Here is a 20,985-nt window from a genome sequence, read left to right on the forward strand (position 1 = left end):
TTGCTTTCATGTGATAGCTTTCTGTGGGCTCAAGCTGAATTGGGTTTGGCCTAAACCTTAGCTCATCACTGTTAGATGATTGCTCTACACCTCACCTCACTATTAAGTACATTTTTTTAATAATATCCCCCTTTTTTTAATGAATACTTTATGTATGCCATCACTAATATTTGTTACGAGTCATTTCTTGCACGCAGTAAATGCTGTAATATTAAAATAATAATGATTTAAGTTCTCAGAAGACAAAATGGGAGTGTATATAACATTTCGAGTACAGCATCTCACTGCACATGAAAAGAAAATACAATATACTAAAAAAGCTTTTTTTTTATAAGAATGTACTGTATTGTAAAAATCATTTGGAGTGTCTTGCAGCAACAGAACTCAATAACTTGCTTAGAGTATTGAATAACACAAAGTACAGTAATCTACGACAGCCAATCATAATATTATTTTATAGTCATAGCTACGCTAAATGGAATAAAGGTGACATTTAATAGGTTTCTATGGGTTACCTTATTTAACATAATTGCTGTAGCAGGAGGGTAGATTTTGGAAATCAAGGATTCACAAACCATTAGGTGATCAAAAGGATATCTGCACCTTTGTTTAGGACAGGGAGGCATAATTGGTTAGCGGATATTATGAACAAAATCATGCATACTGTATTTGTTTATCTGCAGGTTTATCTTGCTTCTGAATGCTGCAATTTGGAGTCTTGGTGTGTTTTTTTGTTAAAGATTACCTCTTTATAAAGTTAAAGATTACCTGCATATATGGGCAAGCCAATGCTCCAACAGATACAAATGCTAAGACTCAACTGGTGTCTGTTCTGCATTACACTGACTTCTGACCAGTATTCTAAATACTTGACCCTGGCTGTGTCTGCCCTACTGATACAAGCCTGCTGAAACTGCTGTACTGCATGTGTCAGCCTAATGGCAGGCTTCCCTTGTTAGGGTTCAGTGAAATTATTACAAATAGGTACATATTAGTCACATGGGAGGAGAACAGAATACCTCTGCTCAGCATTTCTTTTCTGTGTTTGCTGCTTGGCTCCTGCAGGCTGCCTCAGGGGACAGAAGCTAGAAATTATGATATATTAATGTAGGAAAGTACCGGTATATGGGTGTAAAACGATGATTGTAAGTAAAAGTGATGTTATCCGTAAAGTGACATTATCACGAGAGAACTATGGAGGCTGCCATTGTAGGCCTTGTTCCAAAATTGCTAGCTGTGTCTGACTTTTTTCAGATGTTTAATCGCATTCCCTAAAGAGGTATGATTGTAAGTGATTGTCAGAAAAATGGTCAGAAGTATATATTGTTATATTGGTTCTAGGTCTTTATATATCTTTATACTGGGTCTAGGTCCGGGACTTGGACAACATAGAAGTCAAACCATCAAAATGGCAGCCGAGAATTGGCATTCTCAAAGTACAATTCAGTAATGGTGGCCAAACAACTTTGCATACATTGTAACATTTATAAGCTTGCCTTCCCTGTGAATGTTTTGAGTATATGAGGGATAGTTTTTGATGTTAATATACAGATTCTAAGTTCTATATTATGTATACAATGTGGCCTTAGAGTTGAAAATAAGGAGCTCGCAGCAAAATCTAATTTGATAATGTACCAAATCTCTGCGTTTTAGGCAACTGTCCTCTGCCCTTGAAGTCTGGACTTTAGCAATGATCTGTAGTAGTGGCCGTAGTGGCTAGCAAGCTAAAATTGCATAAACCCCACTCTTGCCTTCCTTAAAGTGTTACTTAAACCAGGACCCTGCATTCACTATATCCAGTCTCCCACAGTACACAGAACATGGGAATGCAATTATTTTAGTAAATATAAACTGCTAAATACCTTTTATCATCACTAGTATCCAGTGTCCAGCTGAGCACTGGTTAAAGGTTGTAAGAAGAGTTTTCATTCCACTCTGCATAACTCCTGACCCTCTGGACAATGCTGATTGGCCCTGTGCTGATCACATACACCCCCCCCACCCCAAAGAAAAAAAAAACTCTCTAGCAATACACACTAAACTGAGCAAGTGCAAAGTGACTTCTAGGGCTCTGTACTATCAGCAGATGGATTGGGCACAGTGGCAGAAGGGGAGGATCAGAGAAGACAGGATAAAACCACTTTTTTTACACAATGCAGAGGATTAACTCTTTAGGTTCCACAGTACGTATAACAAGCATGCTTTACAGCATGTACTGTACAGACTGATTTGACTGTTGAAGGTTTAGCAATACTTTAATCAATATGGAATATGTATTGGTTTTATTTGACAACATAGTGCATTCAGACCATCTGCTTTTTTTTTGTAAAATGATGACGTAAAGGTTTATTGATAATCTTAGAATAAATCAGTTATACCACTGTTAGCTAGGGTACTATATATTCAATTGATACATTTTTATATATTTGTTCGTCCTTTTCATAATTTTTTTCCCCCTTCCTTTTCTAATTGTGTGTATAAATTATATACTTAGGTTGTTGGAGGTAAAATGACTGAAGCAGGACGCCTTGGTGCCTTCATCACCAAAGTCAAGAAGGGAAGCCTTGCGGATGTTGTAGGCCATTTAAGAGCAGGTATTTCAAAATTATTTCATATCTGTTTACATGAAAAATTATGGGTATTATAATTCTCCATGAACTGTCTATAGTGTTCCATGAACCTTCAATACTAGGAATGAAATCCAATGTATCAATGAAATAGGCAAATATTTTCTTGCTAATTATAACAACGCCAGATGCCTGTAGCTTCAGCTTCAGAGCTGTTTTTCCTATCAGTGTTATTACTATGATATTTTGAAAATACAGTTTCCCCATCATACTCCTTTTAGTCCAGTAGCATTACTAACAGAAATTCATGTAGTCCTTTTTCAAAATCAAAATATCTATACAGTATTGTATTGCACGGTTTTATTTTTAATTTACATGACTGTTGTTTTAAAGACTTACAGTAGATATTTTGCTCAATAAATATTAGAGTTGGTCACAAAATGTAATGAAAGTAAGGGAAGCTTAGTGGACATCCAAATGAAGCACTTAACAATTTGTACAGACTAGCACTCACTTCCTCAGGAGCCATCGTTAAGATTAAGGGTTCCAGATGGAAAAAGCGGTTTCCAGAAACCAATAATGGACATTTGATATTGAATTGTTTATTGTGCTTTTCAATATTTTATATGTATATAGGTATATTAGCATTTATAAATAATTTTTGCTAAAAATAACCACATTTTTATATATATTATTTTCAGGATCTTAGCTTGTTGATGATATTAATTGACATAGAATTAAAGAGCAAATTAACTTTGTTTTATAATATGACACTTCTCTAAATTTAATGGACAGACCCATTTCAGATCTTAACTATATATCCTTTTCCTTTGACCTGGACAGTTGTGATATTGGAAAATAAAACAAGGCAATTTCTGTTAAAAAAAAAAAAACAGAGGAAGTTGCATTCTGTGAATTGAAAAATTTGCTAAAGTTTCTATAAAGTATATTCTGAAAACCGTTGTATGTTATAGGGTGTGATGTCATGATATAATGAAAATTAGCAGCAAATGTTGATAGCTTTATAAATAGATAAGATTATTTTGTAAAATCATTTGTATAAAACAGAATTTAATTGTTTATAAATAGGCTGCCAAAGGGTTACCACAAATGATGGCAAAATAATCAGACTAATTTAGAAAAATTACATATTACCCTACTGTGCTTCCTTTGTTCAGCAACAGTGAGATATACAATAAAACCCATTATGAAGCCTTGAGAAAAAGCATTGTACAGTGTGATCTGTAGATAAACTGAGCTGATTTCTAATAATGCCTTATCTTGATATATTTAAATGAGTACATCTAACAGATACTGACTAGTGGTCTTCAAAGGTTGCAGGCTAAATCTGCTCAAATCAGTAAAAGATGTTTCGAGAGACATCAATTTGTATGTTCCATGGTACATCACAGCATATATCAATAGCTAACAAATTAGTCTTGCTAGTTGCTGGCTAGGCACTTATTATTGCTAAAGAGGGGTTATTTGCTGCTGCAGCATGTAAACTGAAACTTGGATTTGATTATTTTCTAGATTGTATTCTTTTTTTTTTAAATGCTGCATAATAAAAAAGGCTTTCCTAATTTTTGACGAGCAAATAAATAGATACCTTACCCCCACAAAATCACAGTAGGTCACATGATATTAAAATGAGAGACAGAGCAACATTAAAGAACCATACTAACCTAATATATTAGGAACATGCAGTATAAATCATAGCTAAAGACAGAATTATCTATCATCTAATAATTATATTTATGCTTTGTATCCTCACTAAATTGCACAAGATTTCAATTGGTATTCCTTTTTTTTTTAATCCTGATGCTTTCAAACTCAGATCTTTGAGATTGAATGTCAATAGATAAGACCTATGTACTGTACATTTACAGTGAGTATAGAAAAGAATCACCCCCTTTAAAATAATCACTTTTGTTGCTTTGCAGCCTGCAATGAAAACTGACAGTTTTTATTTTATCCAGCTGTATGTGCAACTAATAACATCCAAGTTAAAGTATTTAGTTGAACCACCTTTTGTTTTGATTCCAGGCTGTAGTCTGTTGAGATATGTCTCTACTAACTTTGCACATCTAGACTTTGCAATATTTGCCCACTCGTCTTTGCAGAACTGCTCATGTTCAGTTAAATTTGATGGTGACCATTTGTGGACAATCTTTAAGTCAGTCCACAGATTTTCAATGGGGTTTAAGTCTGGGCTCTGACTAGGCCATGCAAGGACATTCACCTTTTTCTCCTTCAACCACTGTGTGATAATTTTTACTGTGTGCTTTTGGTCATTGTCATGTTGGAAGTTAAACCTTCTTCCCATTGACAACTTCCTGGCAGAGGGCAGCACATTTTCTTCACAAAATTGATGGTAATTTGCCCCATCCATTTTTCCTTCTATCCTCACACGTGCTCCAGTCCCTGCTGCAGAGGTAATATTAGAGCCTTCAGTGCAAACAAATGAATTTGAATATAGAGTGCATATCCCTAAAGATGTGAATAACGTAAGATAAAAACGCTCATAGGTGAAATCATACAACTCTTGTTGAGATGTGCCAAAATACACTCCACTCTGCCATCATCGTGCTCGCTGGTGGATTGTGGCGGTGCCTTACATGCCTGTTCTCTCAAACAAAATATGAGCTTAATTTTTTAAAAATGCAAATGGTTTAAGCAATATTACACTATGTGGCTTGTTCTTATGTTTCCTCCATGCTTGCTCTGAATTTGCCTTTTGGTCATTTATGATGGTGTTGAAAGATCTCTGCTGACAGTGGTAGTGAAATGAATCATTCACTGCTGATCTCTTATAATTTAGAGGTCACACTGATCTGGTAAGAGGTTTTGGCACTTTATTGGTATGATACACTGAAGCTGGCACCAAAGGGAGTGTATTTTGGCACATCACATATGAACAAGAGTTGTGTGATTTGTGTGATTGCTAGTTGGACAGATCTTAATGCAAGAGTTAGGACTTTTTAAAATAATTTACACTTCACTAATCTAGAGCACCCATGTCCAGTATTATTTTTCCTATGCAGCAAGTTAAGAAAATTAAAGTACATTTTTTAATACTGCCAAAAAATACGGTTGCTATTTCAGCTTAGAAATATAGGATTATGAAAACTTGAATTTGTAGGATTGTTTTCTAGTTAATATATGTTAAAAAATCAGTGACTGTTATGCCTGCTTGACCTGTTTTAAGGCACATTTTTATTTTTTTTTCGCCTTTATTAAAGGTGACGAGGTTTTAGAATGGAATGGGAAGCCTTTACCAGGTGCAACAAATGAAGATGTTTACAATATAATTTTACAATCAAAATCTGAGCCACAAGTAGAGATCATTGTGTCCCGTCCCATTGGGTAAGAGGCATGCATATAATTGTTTAAATGAACAGTGACCCTAACCTTTCACACAAGACCAACAATTAGTGCTATGGTGACTGGCAGCCTAACACTTAATCCAAACTGGAAAATGATCCTCGCAACTCCCCATAACACTTAAACTTCACCCCATACCTACGCTTAATGAACCTTTAAAAATGAACCTTTAACACCTAACCTGATCCTAACAGTTAACACATTCCTCTCCTTAACTTTAACCCATAACCAAACACTAAGTTACCTTACCACTTTATCCATCCACTAATACTTTAGCTAACATTATCTCTAAAACTGGATACGCACCTGATGAGCTTGTAAATATCACTCACATAGTTCCATCAAGATGTTACAGTAAGAGATATCTCAATGATGACATTAAATGTTTTGATGAAAACAATATACTTTGTAAATCTCAGATATGAGCCAATATTCAAATTTGACAATTTGGCGTAAGAGTAAACCTGTGTTCACTTTAGCTTCTAAACCTTAGACACACATATAAAACAGGCACCCACATTTACTGCATATACAGTATATTTTAATATCATGTAGAGCTAACAAGAAGCTTGAAACCAATGTAGACGCTGTGTAATAAAAAAAATAGAGACTTTAGGCCTTTCCACTCTCCTGAACCTCATTATTGACCTGTCTCTATGATTGACCAGTTATGAGATTCAGGACCAATATGGTGGTGTGGAAGGTGGTATAGCAAATTTCAGGTTCAGGAACTGCATTTGTTATGTGTATTTTATAAATCCCAGAGCTTCATGTATCACAGGGAGCTCTATATTATATGTAAACATACATGCAGGGCTCACAAGAAGCTCTACAGTGTATGTAAAGATACATTTAAGCATCTTTTTTACATGTAGTTTTCTGCTGTACATGCCTTAGATTTTGAAGCAGTTTGAAGTCAACACTGGTTCACTTTAATGGGCAGGTAAGACTGACCAATGTTCTCATCTGAGGGTGGCCCAACATCTATCAGATTTTCCCATTCACTAATTACCACCAAAACCAGTAAAAGCCTGTTATTGTTAATTAACATATCCTGAGGCTTTCCATACAATAACTAGGCACGTTTAAAGGTTGTTGGGCGTTTGCATTTTGCACTTCGTTTTATTGATGCCTTGATCAGTAATTCGTCTGGTTTTAGTATAGATTTTTTTTTTGAACTGCCAAAAAGGTGACCTGGGTACACAGTTTTTAACCATGCAGCGCTGTATTACTAACCATGTTGCAAATAATGACAAGTTTAGTTTCATATTGTTTACGAAGCTGTGGTTATTACAGCAATCTGTAAACTGGATTTGTGTATTTAACCTTCCAACAGAAAGCAGTGCTCTGTAGTTTATTGAGCAACCTTAAGCTAATAGACCTTGACATCAACTTCTTTCATGCAGAGCATGCCATCCATGTAATTTGTCTAGATGTACTGTACTGCACGATCCTTGATTCTTTCTTTCTCTCCTTTCCTCTGCCTTTTTTATCTCCATAACCTGTAAGTTATGAATGTTTTGGGCAAAGCTAGTATTTTATAATATGTAAAGAGAAAAACTTGCTTATACCAATTATGCATTTTTTCCCATTGACATGTAAACACAAATTAAGAACGTTAACTCAAATATAAGTTTTCTAGAATGTTATAAGCATAATACATATATAAACATGTATTAACACAATAATAAGTGTAATAATGAAGTGCAAAGTTCAGTGACCCTGAAAACTTGATTTCATTCTATTAAAGTCATAGCATTTAAAAGATGATTTCACATATTTTTCCATTCCATAAGATGGGCTGCTGCAATTTGTATTTTATGACTGCTCATCAAGTTGCTTTATTGAATGTCTGGTAAGACTGGATCAAAGAAATATATATTTTATTTAATTTCATGTCAAATATCTTGTTAGCCCACATATGGATGGAATCTATGACCTTTCTAAACTCTTAGGAACTATAAATGAAGACACTTGTGAGTTGATTTATTAAAGGTAAATATGCTGTTCACTTTGCAAGGAATAGCTATGTGGTTAGCACTTCTGCTGAGCTGCATAAATTTTGTCGGTTCAAATCCCAACCATGGCACTACATGCATGGAATTTGCATGTTCTCCCTATGCCTGCGTGTGTTTCCTTTGGGTACTCCGGTTTCCTCCCACACGCCAAACACATGCGGTGTGTATATATCAATGTGAGTTAAGTACTTTAATTTGTAAGCTCCTTGAGGGCAGGGACTGATGTGAATGTATGTATATATATATATATATATATATATAAAATGCACAGTGTAAATTGATATATAAATATCTGTAATAAATAAAAAATAATAATACAGTTTCCCTTATCTTAGTGAACGAGGTTAAGCTCTGCTGACCTCCCTCATTCAGTCATATGCATATGTTTTATTTTCCTTGCATATGATTGGGTATTCTTTACAAAACAAATCTTCAACACATACACTATGCTGAGGGAAAAATCTTTTGCAAAGTAAAAATACCCTTGCAAAGTGAACATTTTATTTACCTTTAGTAACTAAACCCCCAGGTATCATGTCAAACAGATTCTGAAATTATTTTCTTCGCTACCCATAGCAAACAGTCAAATTCTTCTTTTCAAGAAAGTACGTGGTTGTTGCCTGAACTGTCGTTTCAGTTTTTTATGTACTTTCGTATTAGACAGTTTGGTATATGTTTATAATCTATAAAAATACATATATTGTGAAACACCTTAATTCCTGGATCCATTTGGATCATTTCATTTCATTGAGAAAAGTGTTAAATACCACAATATTTTTTTTTTTCTGTTCACTCCAGAGACATTCCAAGGATCCCAGAAAGCTCTCATCCGCCATTAGAATCTAGTAAGTGTTCTTTTTTTCTTGATCTTATTTATTTGCATGTTGCTTAAAAAATATTTGACACTAATCAATTTTTGCCCTTAAAAATTTGTCTGATTTGAAATTCCCAATGCAGCAAGATGGTAGGGGCTACACTTTATATATTCTAGTTCATACGCTTTAGCTATACAATTACTAGTGGCTGTGACGCTGCTGGTCATTTTCGAGGGTAATTCAATAAAGAATGTACAGTTGCAAGAAAAAGTATGTGAACCCCTTGGGATTACGTGGAGTTTTGCATGAATTGGGCATAAAATGTGCTCTGAATGTCATCTAAGTCACAACAATAGAAGAACACAGTCTGCTGACCATAATACTACACAAACATTAGATGTTGCCATGGTTTAATTGCACATAACATGTAAACATTCACAGTGCAGGGAGGAAAAAGTAAGTGAGGCCCTAGCTTAATGACTTCTCCCAGAGCTAATAGGAGCCAGGAGTGAGCCAACCTTGACTCCAATCAGTGTGATGATATTGGATGTGTTGCTGACAGCTGTCCTGCCCTTAAAAAAAACACACCTGTTTTGGGTTTACTGGTTTCAAGAAGCACTGTCTGATGTGAACCATGCCTCGCAGAAAAGAGCTCTCAGAAGACCTACGATCAAGAATTGTTAACTTCCATGAAGCTGGAAAGGGTTACAAAAGTATCTCCAAAAGCCTTGATGTTCATGTGTCCATGGTAAGACAGACTGTCTACAAATGGAGAAAGTTTAGCACTGTTGCTACTCGACCCTAGGCATGGTCGTCCTGTAAAAATGACTGCAAGAGCACAGCGCAGAATGCAGCATGAGGTAAAGAAGAATCCCAGAGTGTCAGCTAAAGACCTACAGAAATCTCTGGCACATGCTAACATTTTTGTTGACACATCTACAATAAGGAAAACATTAAACAAGAATGGAGTACATTGGAGGACACCACGGAGGAAGCCATTGCTGTCCAAAAAGAATACTGCAGCACGTTTGAAGTTTGCAAAAGAGCACCTGGATGTTCCACAGCACTACTGGCAAAATATATTGTGGACAGATGAAACCAAGATTGAGTTGTTTGGGAAGAACACACAACACTATGTGTGGAGAAAAAAAGGCACAGCACACCAACATCAAAACCTCATCCCCACTGTAAAACATGGCGGAGGGAGCATCATGGTTTGGGGCTGCTTTGCTGCCTCAGGGCCTGGACGGATTGTTGTCATTGATGGGAAAATAAATTCCAGAGTTTATCAAGACATTTTGCAGGAAAACGTAGGACCATCTGTCCGCCAACTGAAGCTCCGCAGAGGATGGGTGATGCAAGAGGACAATGACCCAAAGCATACAAGTAATTCAACAAAACAATGGCTGCAACAGCACAGAATACGCCTTCTGGAGTGGCCCAGTCAGAGTCCTGACCTCAACTCGATTGAAATGCTGTGGCATGACCTTAAGAGAGCGATTCACACCAGACATCCCAAGAATATTGCTAAACTGAAACAGTTTTGTGGAGAGGAGTGGTCCAAAATTACTCCAGATCATTATGCAGGTCTGATCTGCAACTACAGGAAACGTTTGATTGAGGTTATTGCTGCCAAAGGAGGGTCAACCAGTTATTAAGTCCAATGGTTCACATACTTTTTTCTCCCTGCACTGTGAATGTTTACATGTTATGTGCAATTAAACCATGGAAAACATCTAATGTTTGTGTAGTATTATGTTCAGCAGACTGTGTTCTTCTATTGTTGTGACTTAGATGACGTTCAGAGCACATTTTATGCCCAATTCATGCAAAACTCCACGTAATCCCAAGGGGTTCACATACTTTTTCTTGCAACTGTACATCACTTTCCTGATCTTTTTTCTTTGACCTATAGAACCACTTGCTGCTATTTCAAACAAGCATTTGTGCCCATTTTGGTAACATTAACAACATGGGCAACAAACAGATAGCTCTAACCACTGTCACTATGGCACCAACAGATTCTTAAAGCGGAACTAAACTCCCAAAAATACTCACCTCCACCTTCCAGCAATGTGACAGTTATACCCCTCATCTGTTACATCAGCTTCCCAGGCTACTTCCAGGTGCCAGGTTTTTGGCCTCCAGTGGGTTATGATGTCACCCCATGCATGCACATGGGAGTCATTCATTCCGGCACATCTGGAGTGTGCCAAGAATGCATGCTGAGCTGTCCATGCAATCAGTATAAGACTGCAAACAGGCAAGTAAATGTGTGTTATTGCAGAATACACATAGCATGAGCTACCTGCTTGCAGTTATTTTTAAAAACTAGGTTGCACTTTGAAGAAATACAAAATGTTTTCAGATTAGGAAACTGGCAGTAAACCCAAAACCAAAAATGTAATATATTACAGCTTACCAATCATCGCTTATCAGTTTTTTTTCTATGGCTTTTCCTCCTCTTTCCACCTTATGATCTGGCCAGTAACACACCTCCTGTATTAGTGAGACACAACTCTGAGGGGAGGGGATTGTTTAATGTATTAGAAGATTTAAATACACTAATTAATTGAAGCCAAACTCCAGCTAATGCTTTATAATCAGTTACAGCAAACATTTTTTTTTCCTTTTGGGATAAAGAATTAACATGAATAAATAAAATCTGATCATTTTAAATGACCTCTGCCAGCGTTAAATGGTTTGTCTCATCCTTGTAAACTGATACATTCTGCTGGAGAGCATGAGCTTTTGAAAAACAGACTTGCTGGCTGGATCACCAGATGAAAATAGAAAAGAGAAAGTCTTAAAAAGAATACTAATGCAGCAATCGCACCTAAGAATTGGTAAGCTGCAATATAATAAATGTTTGCTTTTGTGTTTAATACTGCTTTAAGAGCAGTTCTTTGCTAAGGTACAGTGGAGCATGACTGTGCTGGGAAGCTGTCATGAATGTGACATTTTACCACAGAGTACTGTATCCCCAGCCCCATTCAGCTGTAGGTGGAGAGATGCATGAGCCAAAAGCTGCATTTTATTAAGAGGGCCGGGAACTGAGATGATGTCATGGATATGTTTTTAAATTACTTTTTTCACTGAGTGGGCAAAGCCTGATCGGGGACTGAGAGACTAGTTCCCATCAGGTCCACCTTATTTTTATTGACAGTGCACAACCATGGGCAGTTTTCGAAAGCCGCTTTTGGACTGAATAGCATCTATAGATCCACCCACTGCTGAGCTCTGTTAATCAATAGCCAGGCAGACCTGAACTAGTCTTTCAGTTCCCTATCAGGATATATCCATTGCTATTACCATGAACAATTTAGGTCTGGCACCCTGACAGAATTCTAAAGGGTGTCTACTACACCCTTAATGAATTCCCCCATCTGTATTTTAAAGTTACAGGACAGAAAATAGGAGAAATATAACTATGACTTGCCAAATGACTGCCCACTATCTTGTTCAGTACATTTTGAATGACATGCAGAATACACATACAGTGTATGTATATAATTTAAAGTGTAGGTTACAGCTGCTGCAAGGAGCAGAGCTTAGCACATGAAGATTTGTTGTAGGTAAAGGTATATTAAAATAAGCCTAGTGATCCACGAAGTTGAAAGCGCCTGCGACCCTTAGGTAGCTTCTGCCTGTGTGTTGAGGAACCGAAAAACTCTTTGTCCTTCTCACCTGACATTACATTGTATATTTACCTTCAGAAATCTGAGACACCAAGTGTTAGTAATGGAAATATATGGATCACTTAGAGATTTCATCCATGACCTGGGTAGATTTGGAAATTGAATTCAACTGTACTCCATAGTCACATGACTTTCCTTGGTGTTTTTATCTACAATGGCTGTGGGAGGAATGAGTTGGAGCCAGCACAACACTACAGTAATTCCCACTCAACGGCATTGCCATTTAGAAGACATTATGCATCTAAACTAGTAAACAGTACAGGACAATAAACCAGATGATGCATGCTACATGTATTTGCTGCCCAGTCCACAATACACAGCATAAGACACTTGTCTGAGCTCCCTTTCCATACTCTTGTCACCTAATACAGTAAGGAACACAAGCAAGTCAGCTATACTCAGACAGTTCATGCACAGAGAGCAACACAACAGCTTACAGTATACTATTAGCTGCAGTTCCTGAGTTCTAGGTAGGATTCAGTGTGCAGAGGTGTTGCGGGTAATGCAGTGCACTTTCACATCCAGATAAAACAAACATTTTGTGCACCACATAGGACACAGCAGCAAAGATTGACACCCCCCAAAAGCCCAAAAGGAGTCTCAAATATGCAGAGTCTTGAGGTAGACTGGGTGTCTGCAAACATTGACAAAACAAATTAAAATACTCTACACTTAGAGGTTCACAACATGTATAGATTCCAAACATAATTCACATGTAGACATGACATGTTTCAGAAGTACTTCTTCAGTAGAACATGTGAGAGAATGAATACATTGGAACCCACACTTGATCTTTGCAAAAAGGTACCAGAAGGTATGATTAACTGGAATTTACAACATGACAATGTTTTCCATGGAGATGCATCTGAAATAACCCAGGATGGAACCACCACCTCTCAGGTAAGGATACCCATATTTGGCCACAAAGCTATAAAAATAGGTCTCACAAAGGGGACCAATTCCCCGTTTGACGCCCACCAAAGTAGAAACTTTTCCATTCATCCTATGCTGGAATGATGTGAACCTTGCAGGACTTGCAGGAGATTTTTCTACTTTGATGAGCATGAAATGGGAACCCCTGCCACTATTTGAATATACAAGTCTAGACTACTATCCTGTCATACTGATGACCCTTTTGTTCTGTGATTCTACAGCTACGTATATTACTGGGGGGTTAGAATCTATAAATGTGGTGAACCTCTAAATGGAGAGTATTTTTTTTGTCAATCTTTTTAATGGATTAAAATAAAATAGTTTTTATGATACTCAATGGTTCTCTTATATATGTTGACATAAACTCCATGATTACATATCTTGCTTTTCGAAGTATATGAATTATAGGGACATGGACATATAGCACAAAATCTATTGTCTTCAACTGTCTATAGATTCTTTCAGTACAGATTTCATTTAGGTAACTAAAAACAGATGGTTCACTCATTCACATATCTGTCCCAGATATGAACAGTCACTATTGCCCATAGCATCCATTCAGATACAGGGATTCACTTAACAAATGGTATTTTGCTGCAGAACAGACAGATTTGATCTGATGCATACTGATAAATAAGGCTAATTGTCTTTCTATACGATTTTCTTTAGTTTCAGTATTATAAAGCAGTACATGGCTTTATAATGGAATACATGGTAGCATAACTGGCTGTGACGTATGGAGTAAACATAGTATAGAAATAGCAACAACAGCACCATATTGTACCACTGTTACATACACTTCATTCAGTTATTCCTTAGCCAATTGAGTTCTCACTGTCGCTTTAAAATGTCAGTGGGATAGCGACTATGTGTCCCAGTGCCATTTTAAAGCAGCAGCAAGGATCCATGGGTCCCAGCACAGGCAAGCACTGGAACGGCTGTCTGCCCGTAACAGCCAGCATCCAGTGCTGTGACTAGGAGCTGAAATGATCTGTTCCTGAGCTTTAGATGCTTTCACAGAGTGCTTTAAAGGTAGTAATTTTTTTGTCATTTTCCAAAAATAAAGTTTACATGGACTCAACATGTAAATTCTTTGGGGTGTCTAGTTTTCATTTGGGGGGAAGCTTATGCAGCACATCACCCACTCTTCTAACCACTTGAAGACCAAGTCTTTTCTGACACTTTTTGTTTACATGAAAGAACAGTTTTTTTGCTAGAAAATTACCGTATTTGCCGGCGTATAAGACGACTTTTTGACCCTTGAAAATCTTCTCAAAAGTCGGGGGTCGTCTTATACGCCGGTACACATGTTAGGGGGGCTGCGGCATTAAGTACAGGGGTTTGCAGGGGCTGATGTCTCTTACCTGGATCCAGTCCCACGACGATCCGGTCCAGGAAGCGCGGCGTCTCCTTCAGTTCGGCCACTGGATGTTCGTGCGGCTGCTCGGCTCCGCCTCCTCACCGGTGATTGGCCGCCAGAACTGTAGCTCAGGAAAGGCACACAGGCGGCCAATCACCGGCGAGGGGGCGGAGCCGAGCGGCCCCGCGAAAATTGAGTGCCGGAGCAGCAGGTAAGTGTGCTGTGTAGAGGTGCTGCTGCAACCACATATGCTGGCTGCAGCAGCACCATACGAGAACAGGGTCAGCAAGTCTCAGTGGGAGGAATAGTGCCCCATCATTGGTGTCACTGATACCAATGATGGGGCACTATTCCTCCCACTGATACCAACGATGGGGCACTATTCCTCCCACTGACACCAACGATGGGGCACTATTCCTCCCCCCCACTGACACCAACGATGGGGCACTATTCCACCCCCCACTGACACCAATGATGGGGCACTATTCCACCCCTCACTGACACCAATGATGGGACACCATTCCTCCCACTGACATCAATGATGGGGCACTATTCCTCCCACTGACACCAATGATGGGGCACTATTCCTGCCACTGATACCAATGATGGGGCACCATTCCTGCCACTGATACCAATGATGGGGCACCTATTCCCCCCACTGATACCAATGATGGGGCACTATTCCTCCCACTGATACCAATGATGGGGCACTATTCCTCCCACTGACACCAATTATGGGGCACTATTCCTCCCACTGATACCAATGATGGGGCACTATTCCTTCCACTGATACCAATGATGGGGCACTATTCCTCCCACTGACACCAATGATGGGGCACTATTCCTCCCACTGACATCAATGATGGGGCACTATTCCTCCCACTGGTGTGCATTGGAAGAGGGGTAGTCTTATACGGCGAGTATAGCCCAAACACTACATTTTAGCAGGAAAAGTAGGGGGGTCGTCTTATACGCCGGCAAATACGGTACTTGGAACCCCCAAACAATATATATATGTGCTTTAAAGTTAGTAATTTTTTTTGTCATAAAATGATGGGTGCTGACAATTTTTATGTCAAATCCAAATTTTTAAAAAACAAAATACACTTTTTTGGATTTTAATGCACAGAAACACAATATATTGCCCAACTGTTGGATAAAATATAAAAGATGATAATACCAAACATGACGTGCTTTAAAATTATGCATGCCCTCGTATCAGCGACAAACTGCTTAAATGTTTAATATCCATAGGCAATGCTTTAAAAGCCTTTACAAGTTTCCACTTATATTTACACAGTAGGTCTAGTGCTAGATTTTTTGCCCTCAGTCTGAGATTTGCAGTGATACCTCACGTGCATGCATGGTGCAATCTCTGTTTACATACCAACACAGGACCGACGCTTGCATTTGCTTTTTTTTTACACTGTCTAGTTCACTTTTTTTATCACTTTTATTGTTATCACTAAGAATGTAAATATCCCCTGTGATAGCAATAAGCAGTGACAGGTACTTGTTTCGAAGAAATCTGAGGTCTATTAGACTCTAGATCTCTCCTCTGCCCTTAAAGCATTTGATGACACCAAGATCAGTGTGATAAGATGCCTTCTCAATTTTAAATTGGTTTATATCTGGCAAAACCAAAATTATGAAATGCTGGTTGCTTCCGGTTTCTTAGACCATAAAGATGATTGGAGCCATTCAGGCCAGCGGTTCCCCCAACTGCATTCTCAGGTTCCCCGGTGGGACGGGAGAGCCCAGGAAAGCCATAGAAGGTAGCAAGAGGGGGGTGTCCCTTCCCACAGCTTGTAAAAGTGATTCAGCAGTTAATTCGCCACTAGGATTGCTTTTACATGAAAGTCGACCGGAAGCTAAAAAAAAAAAAGATACTTGGTCCTTGTTGGGAATATATGTAACCAGGGATTTTTTTCCGAGAGAATAGGTGAAGGTACTCTCCATTTTCGGTCACCCCTTGTCACCACCCTCTACCCCCTCCGAGCTTCGTCCCTCAGTCCCATCTCCTACCCAAATCTCAGTACCACCCCTTTTAGAGAATACAGAACCCAAGTATCATTTTGAGGTGCTAAGTAATTTGAAAGGCATTTGTTAATGATAACAAGAAAAGAAGTAAAATAGACCCCCTTCAGCCAGCAACAAAATACCCCTCAATAACAAAAAATCCACCCTAGAAACAATGACCCCCACCAACAACAATAGATCTCCAAGCAGCTAGCAGCAATATACTCTCCAGCAGCAAAAAACAATATACCCCTCCAGCTACGGTAGATCCTTCACATCAATAAATGACCTACCCACAGCAATTGATCCCCCACAGCAAAACTAGATCCCCAGCAACAATAGACCTTTTAGTACACCCCACCACCCTTTACCACTACATATATTTTGATGCTGGAGGTGCCGTAATTGTGTTCCCCTGAGTTCCTGCTGAAAAAAAGCCATGCATGTAACAGCAGAAAACATGGGCATATGATGAATCAGGTCTGTGGACCAATATGACCGCAATTCATTATTTTTTGTAATGCCCATGTTGAGGGTTAGGCCCAAAAAAGTTCTAAATTTGGAAACTGTGATAGGTTTCCATGCAAATTGTCTGGCAAGAGCCAAATGTGGGTGAACAGCGATGTATTGTGTGTATAAATTGATTTGGCCTACAATCAATTGATACAAATCTTCCATGAAGAGGTGCTAAATGCTAGTGCTGGCAGTGAATGGGGCTGATCCTGCTAACAATGCCTTTTTGGGGACACTATACAAAGGAGGCACTAGTATAGTTCTGTTCATAATCAACATATTGATCTGTACAAATACTATACTAGTAATGGCGGTGATCAGCAAGCTATCGCATGAATGCAATAGTCTGTGGGCAGTCTAATGTGGAGGGGAGATAGAAAGTGACGCAAGGGTTGCTTTGCCCAGACCCGCTGCATGCCTGCACATCGCAAGCCAGCGGCAGGTAGTTCAAATTTTTTTTTAATTTTCTCAATATTTATTTTTTTAACTTTTTTTTGTTATATCAAAAAATACTTTCATCAGAGCAGTGTGATCTTACCACAGTAACATTGTATTACTCTGGGAGGATGATCATGTATTTTTTTTTTTTTAAAGATTATTGCCCCTCAATGCAACACTTGCTTTGAACTGTCATGAATGGGTTAAGTTCATTACAGTTCAAAATACTAGTGATCTGTGATTGGCTACAGCTGATCACATGGTACAGGGTGTTGTGATTGGCTCCTGTATCATGTGAGAGCTGTGGGCCAATCACAGCTCACTAGGAAGGGAAGCAAAGCTGTGATATATCAAATTGATTTGATTTGGGTTGTCTGTCTGTATGCATCTCTCTATGTAGAAGTCAGTTTATGTATACCTGTTAGTGTAGGTCAGTGCATACCAGTCCATGTATATAGACCAGTGTGTAGACCATTTTAGCAGAATCCATTTAGCTATCCTGGGATCAAAGTTGTGAACCCTAGGATATCATTGGATGTACTGTACAAAAAATGTTTTTTATACATGAATTATTGTTTTTTTTATCATTGTGATATTGATGTTGACTCTTGCCCAATTGTAGTGTAGTCAGATTTTATATACTGTGTTTTATTTTACATAACTTTTATCAATATTTATTGCTTATTTATTGGAAAGTTCTTCCTTGCCTATTGTATTATATTATCTCCTATTTTTCCATTCATATGTTTTTACATTACACTCTGTATATATCGCTTTATATTCCTAATAACAATATTCGTAAAATATGATCTCTTTATATTGGCAGTTTACCTCCCTCTCCCCTCCAGTCCTCTGTGACAGATGTACCATTTATACACACCCATAGACTACTATTTTTATATTTGGTCATGTAGCATAGCATATGGTTCTATTAATTTCAATACATGCCGGTAGATTAGCTTTAGCTACATTTATTTCATTTCCCCTCTAGGGGAGCCAGGGCATGCTGTTCCTGCCCTTCCATTAGGTCTGCATCTCAATCCCCTTCAGCATAAACTATGGGACCGGACGTGACGTCATATGATACTGGAAGTGCTTCTTGGAACACACTTCCGATTCGGACTTCCTGGTTTTCAGATGGCATGCTTTCCATGACATCTTGCCCAGACCTTGGGGGTACACCGGCAACCCAAGTCCAATTTTCTTTGGCCCACCATCCCTTGCATTTGTCCTGAAAGCTACAGGCCCACGCTCAATAGACACCGGAACAGTTAACATACTGTTGATATATCTACATCCATGCTGTGCTGCATTTATGCTCTTGCACAGTTCCCCCTTTTTTTTCTCAACAAGGGGTATTATACGATCGCCTTTACTTCTTTCTATTTTACAGAGGTATTCATTTTATTTTATAGCATTTAATTTTATATTTTATTCTCACATCCACTATCACCAACCTCTTTGTTTATTTTTTATAGCATTGTTAAATTTTTTATACTCCTTACAATTGCTATGTATACATGCATATTGGCCATGTTGGTGTATGCATAAAAACACTAACATGGTCAATATGTGCAGTATTGCTATGCTGGTCTATTCATTTATCTATTCATTCATCACTCTCAACTAATGTCGTTTAATATATGCACCACTGACCCCGCCCACTATAGGAGGGGGGGCTACGGGTCAGCTTCTCATGACTCTAGGGTATTTAGTGTGAGAGAGGGCTTTGGTTCATTTGGCTCTGAGGAACAGGGTTTCCCTCGGAAGGTGTTAGCCTTTCTTTGGCCCTTTCATGTTGGGACCCTTAGTGCCATATGGAGCATGTTTCAAGTGACTGTCATATGTTATGCGATGTGTCACCTTTTTGTTTGTGAGTACATTTTAATTAATATTCAATAACTTGTTATCTGGGATAATGCGCTAGGCCAGTGCGCTCTTTTTTCGATATTTTTCTGTGGAAATGATTTTGAAATCTTGTTGTCAGTTGATTTTATACCTTTACTTGAAAAATGCAATAATGTTAAGTTTGGTGCACAGAATATAATACCCAACGTGTTAAGCCTTAAAATTGCAACACAACAACAAACTACAGTACCCTAAATTTTCCATAGGTGACATTGTAAAAGCCCCTACAGGTCATCAGTTTAAAGTTAAAGTGCTATTGAAGGCTATTTGTTTTTTAATTCAAAATAAAAAATATGTTAAATGTACCTGCTTTGTGCAACAGTATTGCACTGAGCGGTCCTTTAACTCTTTTTGGCATTCACCCATTGATGCTGTCCGCTCCTTTTTTTCTTTCGAGTTCCCCCTTAGCAAGCCATGTGCTATGAGGGCACCCATGCAGGTGCAGTATGTTATATTAACGCCCAAATAATAACTCCCCAGTCATTTTTATATATGTAATAATAACTCCCAAACAAAAAAAGGTGTAAGCTATCTAAAATATATAAAATATTTAAATTAAATGTTTATTATTAAACAAATGAGTGCATTTATAACTTTGAATTGTGCGTTTTAAAAGAATTTGGCGCTTTAAAGAATTGATCCTCCAAATAATTAATGTTAACTTTCAATAATTAAAACCTGTTAACACTCTTACGTATATATTAACAGATAAGGCATATTAATTTAAGCTCTTACTTTCAACTTTTATGTCATTTAGCTTCTTAAAAAATAGGGGAGTTATTATTACATATATAAAAATGACTGGGGAGTTATTATTATTTGGGAGTTACTATAACATACCACACGGGCTTGCTGCTGAGCCAGACTGTATGCATCTATAGACACATACAGCACCAGTAAGCCACTACTCCCTTCTCACTGGAGTTTAACTCTCAGCATCTCCTGTAAGGCTTGAGAGTCAAAGGCGCAGTACTGCAGACGGGACACTTTTGGAGTGGTGGTAAATTCGGGTAATTGTTTAGGGACAGGAGGCAGAACAAATGGAGGGGGGAGTTTATGCCTTTATGCAGAGTATGCATTAAGGTAAAAACCTTTTTGACTGTAGAACCACTTTAAATACATAATAAAGGCTTAATTCTTTTAATAACAAAAAGGTTATACTTACCTACTCTGTGCAATCATATTACACAGAGAGATCTCTTCTCTTCTCTTTGGTGGTTCCCTGCCAGCTCTTCCTTTTTCCTTTCAGTGACCCCTTAGCAAGCTCACTCACAGGACTTTGACTGACAGCAGAATGGACCTATAGCTCCTGCTGTTCCCAGAGTCTCCTGT

At 38.2% G+C, this 20,985-nt stretch overlaps 1 protein-coding gene across 24 annotated transcripts in view; it reads left to right on the forward strand.

Moving 5' to 3' along the window:
* The window catches only part of RIMS1 (regulating synaptic membrane exocytosis 1), a 438,679-nt gene that overhangs the window by 182,042 nt on the left and 235,652 nt on the right, over positions 1 to 20,985 (forward strand). For all 24 annotated transcript variants that reach the window (XM_089681365.1, XM_089681367.1, XM_089681368.1 and 21 more), the window contains 3 exons: positions 2,495 to 2,594; positions 5,810 to 5,933; positions 8,768 to 8,814. In XM_089681365.1, coding sequence (XP_089537491.1) covers positions 2,495 to 2,594; positions 5,810 to 5,933; positions 8,768 to 8,814 — 271 coding nt within the window. The remainder of the gene's footprint in view (positions 1 to 2,494; positions 2,595 to 5,809; positions 5,934 to 8,767; positions 8,815 to 20,985) is intronic.

Source organism: Staurois parvus, unplaced genomic scaffold, assembly GCF_062004578.1.
Source record: "Staurois parvus isolate SC_StPar_1 unplaced genomic scaffold, SC_StPar_1.0 ptg000264l, whole genome shotgun sequence".
In the NCBI taxonomy this organism is placed as follows: Eukaryota; Metazoa; Chordata; class Amphibia; order Anura; family Ranidae; genus Staurois; species Staurois parvus.